General features: G+C 38.4%; 1 protein-coding gene across 1 annotated transcript; it reads right to left on the bottom strand.

Moving 5' to 3' along the window:
- Positions 1 to 276: 276 nt before the first annotated feature.
- On the bottom strand, positions 277 to 3,507 carry LOC140004374 (protein NRT1/ PTR FAMILY 5.10-like). The gene is made up of 4 exons (XM_072068461.1): positions 2,940 to 3,507; positions 2,540 to 2,757; positions 1,775 to 2,331; positions 277 to 1,295 (listed from the first exon to the last, which is right to left on the bottom strand). Exons 1-4 carry the CDS (start codon positions 3,061 to 3,063, stop codon positions 482 to 484), a joined length of 1,713 nt encoding a protein of 570 aa, XP_071924562.1. The 5' UTR covers positions 3,064 to 3,507; the 3' UTR covers positions 277 to 481.
- Between the last annotated feature and the right edge of the window lie 3,592 nt (positions 3,508 to 7,099).

The following is a 7,099-nucleotide window of genomic DNA, read 5'->3' on the forward strand; positions in this document are numbered from 1 at the left end:
ACATCAAATTACAATCTCATGGTGAAGCTGTGCTTTTGTTCCTATGCACAGTCTCCCTTTCCTATCCCTTCAGGTAAAATTGGTCTGAGGGGCGTTCATTGCTAAGCTTCTTGAAACTAAGCCTGCAGAAATATTAACCATTTCTTGGAGTTGGCCGCCACCCATTCTTCTTTGGAAGTTAAAAACGAATGGAGCATTTAAAGGTAATAATCTGTGATATCGTTCTGGCGGAGGTGCAATAAGAGACTCAACAGGTGGAATATTACTAGTAAAAAAAAAAAAAAAAAAGCATTGCTCATAGGAGCAATGGGATTTTAATTGATATTGATTACTGTGATTAAGTTTCATGAGCAGCTAAATACAGAAGAAAGTTTTTCAATCTTGTCAAAGACTTCGCATTTGGAATGCCCTCCAAAACTATCATTAAAATTTGTAGTACAATTCGATTTTACGTCCATGTCACGACTGCAGCAGAAACACGTTAGTCATCATTTTGCCCCACATAGCTGTAAAATCTTGATATATAGACAAAAATGATTAAACCCACAGCACCTATTCCAGCAAGTAGCCAATAGAAGTAATCAATATGTGCATGATTTAAGTTGTCTGAGAACCAACTCACTCTACCCCATTGACTTGTAGCTTTGTCAATCATTGAGACCAGAAAACTACTCAAGAAGTTCCCTATTCCCAAGGCGCCAAAGTGAAATGATAGGCCTACACTTCTTAATTCAATAGGAACCTGATCATAGAAAAACTCCTGCATCCCTACCTGAATGAACACATCTGCAAATCCGAAGAGTATGTATTGAGGAACCAACCACCAGAAGCTCATAGGAAGTGTTGCATTGGGAATATCTACTAAACCATAATCTTCAGCAGTTTTGTGTCTTTTCATTTCGACTAGAGCTGCAACAACCATTGTAATAACTGATATGCCCATCCCAGCTCCTATTCTTTGCAGCATTGTTATACCAGTGGGGTATTTTGTAATCGCTCTGGCAACTGGGACGAAAATTTTGTCATATATTGGAATGCAGAACATTACGGTGAGGGGGATGAAAGTCTTAAGTGTGGCAGCTGGAATATTAAAATTTGTCCGTATTGATCTGTCCAAGGTTGTTGCTTGCTTGAGAAATATTGTCGAGGCTTGAGCGTATGCAATTGTATATGTTAAACAAGTGATCCATACAGGTAGCAGCGTTATAACATTCTTTTGCTCTTTCCTTTTGCTAGAGTGTGCAATGTTATCAGTTGAATAATCATCTGCTGCAGGCAATATATCCTTCAGAAGCCTGTTCAACAAGCATCACCAAATTTGACCAGCAATGGTAGGAATTACCAACCGAAGTTTTGTGTGTGTGTGTCAGCAAGGCACTATAACAGACTGTAACTAAAGTCCGTAAAAGTATCCTTAAAATCACTATTATGTATGAAAAATTCATAGCAATGAATTTGCATTTTAGAACTTTACCTACTTCTCCATGTAATCATTTACTGAATGACATAATCGAATATAAATTAATAAAGAAAAAGATGAGAAGACTATTGAAGAGGTCTTGTAAACAATGCAGAACTGTTTTCTGCTCACAAAAAAGGAAAATAAAGGACCTATTTCATTTTGCTTTTTTAAAGGGTAAAACAGTGAGCTACCTTCTCTGGATACCAGACAAGTTAATTAGGAAGATTTATTTAAGAACTCATAGTTTATTGTATGGTCAGAAAATCCACTGATTTTGATGGATTTTTCTCTGGTCTGGTAATGTTTCCTTACCTGTAGCCTTGAGATCTTTGTGGAGTTTTCAACAACAAATATTCTTTGCACTGTCCTTGACCGCTTGATGCTAGCGGTCCATTGTGCAAGGCATCATCCACTTCTTCTCTGCCCCAATTTATCCTCCCATGATGGCTCTCTTCATAACCTCTTTTAACAGCAAAAAAGTAAGTTCTATTTCCAAGTAGAAACAGAATCAGCCCAAGAACCATAGCAAGACATGGAATCCCAAAACCAATTGCCCAATTTATGTTATCCTGAATATAGTGCAAGATCAAATGTGCTGCTATAGAACCAATACATATGCCACAAATCCACCAATTGAAAAACGAGCTCTTGGCTTTGCCCTTTTCCTGATCTTTTTCAATGAATTGATCAGCTCCAAAAGCTTGAACACATGGTTTATATCCTTGAGCCAATGCAATCAAGTAAAGTGATACAAAAAACAAAACTTGGTTTCCAGTATCCGGGTCTGATTTCTTGTTCATGCCCTGATAGGTTGAGCTACTGGCAGATGTTGGAATAATTATTGCAGACAGGCTCAAAAGACCGAGTCCCTGCAAAATTTTCAGCCTTATCGCCAAAGAGAGTAATAGGTGGACTTCTTGTCAATATGAATTAAACAAGAATGCTAGTATCACAACCACTCATAATCTCATTTTTTCTAATCAAATTGTAATTTAAATGGCAACTGAATGATAGTGCCATTAACAAACATAAGAATGCCAATTACAATTCCTAAAAAGAAAAAAATTGTAAACTAACCAAGATGTAGAGAAGGGAAGTAAAGATGATTGATCTATGGCGGCCGAGGAAAGAATCAGCCAAATATGCTCCTAAAACTGGCACAAGCGACACAACACCAATCCATGTATTGACATTTGCAGCCGCTGTTGCCACGGATTCTCCAATTGGTCCGGTGAGATAGCTAATGAGGTTGGATTCTACTCCATAATATGCAAATCTCTCCAGGGATCCTCCAGCTGTAGATTGATTCAGTCAACTCAATCAATCCAGTTCCAAAAAACTTCTACTGGTGATCAGCTTCAGTTCTGAATACGCTTTATTTTGCTTCTTAATCATCACTAGTTCTTAGAATATTGGACTAAAGAAAAAAAAAAAAGAATGCTTAAAAAACTTTAGCCTTCAATGATAAAATACTAACCTAGCATGAAAGATGCTGATCTCCATCCACTTGGGCTGCCCTTGTAGTCAACATAACCATGGACTGCTTCATTTTCAGTCTCCAGAAGTGGAGTTTGGGGCTCCAGAACACTGCTTCCGCTCATGACAGATGAAATCAAGAAGAAAATGAGACGGTGATGCGATCTCTGTCGTTTATTATTCAGTCAAGTTAGTGGACAAGGAATCGTTATAATGGAACTGGAGCCTCAATAATTACAATTGTACCTCACTGTTAATGCATGCTAAAAAGTTCAACCTTCTTTAAACTTATTTTAATCGGTATTCTTGGATAATATATTCCATCCATGTCCCAGTAGGCTTATTTTATTAATGCAGATTTTCATACTTTGTTAGGCCTGAATTGTGGATTCAGAAATCAGAACGGTTGGTTTCTTCTATCACTCTGTCCTGATTTTCAACGGCTTACATCAATTGTTGTAAACAAGTAGAAATTATTGATAATTTTTCCGAAAAAAACCATAAACTGGTTACTCAATTAACTAGCCAGACACCACAAACTCAACTCTACAGACCAAAAAATCATTAGAAGGCTTAGGTACTGCCAGATTGCAGAGAACAGTTCATGATCCAGATCAGGCCAACCCGAAGTCGCCGGATCTTCGGCTATCATTTTTGAGAGCAAAACATTTTTTAAATTTGAATTGCATCGGATTTGGTATATGAACTGTACTCTGCAAGCAGCAAGGGAGTTGGAAATGAAGGTCGGAGGAGGGTTTTTTCCGATAGTGGATATGAGTATGGATTTAGTTACGAGCTGATGGTGATCGTGGAGGTGGTGGTGCTCGCTGAGGCGGGAGTGCGTTATCATTTTCTAAAGGGTACCGTTTTCTAAAGGGTTGATGACACTTTGTGGCTTCAACCAAAGTGGGGTGTAATAACACTTTGCTACTCTCAATGAAAACAATAGACACTTTACGCATTTGAAAATATTTTATTTAGTATTTGTAGCAAGTATTTCATTCGAAAATGCCAAAAAATAGACTGCTTAAATATGTTGACAATTTTACCCTTCTGTTGTTGACTAATAACATACTGTTATACTGCTAATAAATAATGGTAATTTATAAAGACATTTATTGATAATCGAATTAGCACTAGAGGTTTTCTTTAGAAACAGCACTCATTTAGGGGTGTTCAAACTTCCAAAAAATCGAAAAATTGGCCATTCCAATCTAGATTAGATATCGAATATTTTTTTTTTTTTTTTTTAGGTGTGTCCCGCAGGGAGTGGACCCCGCAGACTATTCACCACCCTCAGCAACTTGCTGGCAGCAAGATTTGAACCAGGGACCTGAGGCTCCATCTTCAGCAACCTCAACCACCAGACCAAGCCCCTGAGGGCATTAGATATCGAATATTAATATTTGATTACTAAATTCTCAATTACCGGCTCAATTACCGAATTTTATGTATTAATATATATTATATAATATATTACATAATAATATATATCATAGACTATTCTATTACATAATTGGTGTTATGACTTACGATTCTATAGAATCAATTTGACTAAAGATAAACTTACAAATTAAGGGTAGAAATGTCAACATATTTAAATAGTCTATTTTTCTGCCTTTTCAAATAGAAAACTTGATGGGTATGAAAGGGTACCGGATTTTTGCTACAATTGCGGCATAATTGGCCACAGTGAAAAGAAGTGCAAGAATGTAGTAATCATCAGGAAAGGGCAACAAGAAAATCAATTTGGACCATGGTTGAGGGCTCAGGTGGGGAAGAATTCCCCTCAAAAAGATGACATGACTAGTACATTCACCCCAGATAAGCAAGTGTGGGGATTCCATAATGGGGAATGGATCAAGAAGAGTGGCGGGAAGTTTGTTGTACAGGGGGATCAACTCAATAGACCTCGGAAGGAGAAGGAAGTGATGGAATCTATGAGCAAGGAATTAGTGTTGCAAGGTCAGTTGGAAAGGGCAAAGGAGAGGCTCAGAATTCAGGTCAAGAAGATGAGGATATACAGGAGGCACAAGAGACTGAATGGTCTAAGATGGTGGAGGAGGTGAGCAAAGATGAAGAGCAGACATCTAGACCAGAATCAAGTGAGAATGGGAAGAAGATAATTGCAATGGAGCCACATGTAGTATCAGGAGAGATGGGGAACAGGATTCAAACTAATGGGATGGATGAAGGAGTAAGCATGAAGACAGCTATGGAAGTGGATGGCGAGAAGGTTGTTCAAACTAAATGTGTAGGAACAAGAAGAGGGAGGAAGGTGAAACTGTTAAACAAAATAGGTGCAAGAGATAGAACCCCCCTGAAAGAACTGCAGAACTTGGAACATGGATCTGGATTGAACACCAAGAGGAAACTTCACATTGTTGATGAGGAAATGATAGAGACGACAGATGTGGATACAACCACCAAAAGGAATAAAGTTGGGAATGGGGAGACCTGTAATGGCCGGGACAAGAGGGTGGAAGAGGCCAGCCCAGCATGGTCTCTCAACCAAACATGAGGGCTCTGGTGTGGAACTGTCAAGGTGCTGGGAGCCCCTTGACAGTTCCCCATCTGAAGGAGGAAAACAGACTCCTTTCCCCAAATATTATTTTCCTAAGTGAAACAAAAAATAGGAAAAATTACATGGAAAAAGTAAAAAAATCCTGAATTTTGAAAATAGCTTTATAGTGGAAGCAATGAACAAAATTGGTGGCATGGCCTTATTGTGGAATAATGGGGTGAAGATCTCTGACGTTCAAGGAACAGCCTTCACTATTGAGGCAAAAGTGGAAGATGAAGAGAAAAAGGAAAGATGGTGGTTTATTGGAATATATGCTAGCTGTGATGGTCAGATAAGAAGGAATCAATAGGAAGTCATAAATAGAAGGAAATCAATCTGGGGAGCAAAATGGATAATCATGGGAGACTTTAATGACATTACTTCAAATGATGAAAAATGGGGTGGAAGGGAGAGAGATAATGGAAGCTTTCAAAATTTCAGGAAATTCATAAATGATAATCAGTTGGTAGATGTGGGTTATGAAGGGAAGCCGTGGACATGGAGCAACAACTGGTATGGGCCTGGAGAGGTAAAAGAAAGACTGGACAGGGGGTTATGCACTTTAGAATGGTCCAAATGTTATGAGGAAGCCAACTGTACTCATATAGAGTCCCAAGCTTCTGATCATAGTATGCTATTACTAGAAACTCAGAAGGACAGTAAGCAAAGGAAAAAGAGATTCCAGTTTGATAAGAGGTGGCTCTAACAAAGTGAGGTAGAGGAAGTGGTTAAGAAAGCCTGGGACATTCCATGTGCTGGAACAAGGTGGTTTAAGGTAAAAGAGAAGATTAAGAACTGCAGAATTTAGTTACTAAAGTGGAGCAGTAGCAAGAAAGGAAATTCCTCCGAAAAAATTAAATGGTGCAAAAACCAAATTGAGGGAATCAAGGCATCTACTGGAGATAACAAGAAGCAACAAGTACAGGAAATGAAGGGACAATTGAAAAAGGCATATGAGGAGGAAGAAGCTTATTGGAATCAGAAGTCAAGATTGAGGTGGCTAAAGGAAAGGGATAAAAATACTCAGTTTTTCCATGCAACGGTGAAAGGAACAAGGAAGAGGAATAGATTGCAGAATTTGAGAAAGGAGAGTGGAGAATGGACTACCAATGACGAAGAACTGGATGGGGAAATAGCCAAATATTATGTGGACCTGTTCAAATTGACAGCAAATGGGCAGCTAGAGGAGATCTTAGAGGGGATTCCTCTAACTATAACTGAACATATGAACAAGGATTTGACCAAAAAAGTGGATGAAAATGAAATAAAGAATGCATTTTTTTCAATGGATCCTAATAAGGCTCCTGGAAATGATGGCATGTCCCCCCTTTTTTTTCAAAAATTCTGGAGTCTTATTAAAAAGGATTTGGTAAATGCAATCCAAGGATTCTTCCATCATGGAGTCATCCTCAAAGCCATAAACCATACTGTTATCTCTTTGATCCCAAAAGTTGATTGTCCTACAGAGATCAATCAGTATAGGCCTATTAGTCTTTGTCAAGTGGTCTATAAAGCGTTAGCAAAAATCCTTGTTAACAGACTAAAGCCTTTCCTAAGTAGATGCATCAGCAAAAGCCAATATGTATTTGTACCAGGTA

This window comes from Coffea arabica, chromosome 10c (genome assembly GCF_036785885.1).
Source record: "Coffea arabica cultivar ET-39 chromosome 10c, Coffea Arabica ET-39 HiFi, whole genome shotgun sequence".
Classification (NCBI taxonomy): Eukaryota; Viridiplantae; Streptophyta; class Magnoliopsida; order Gentianales; family Rubiaceae; genus Coffea; species Coffea arabica.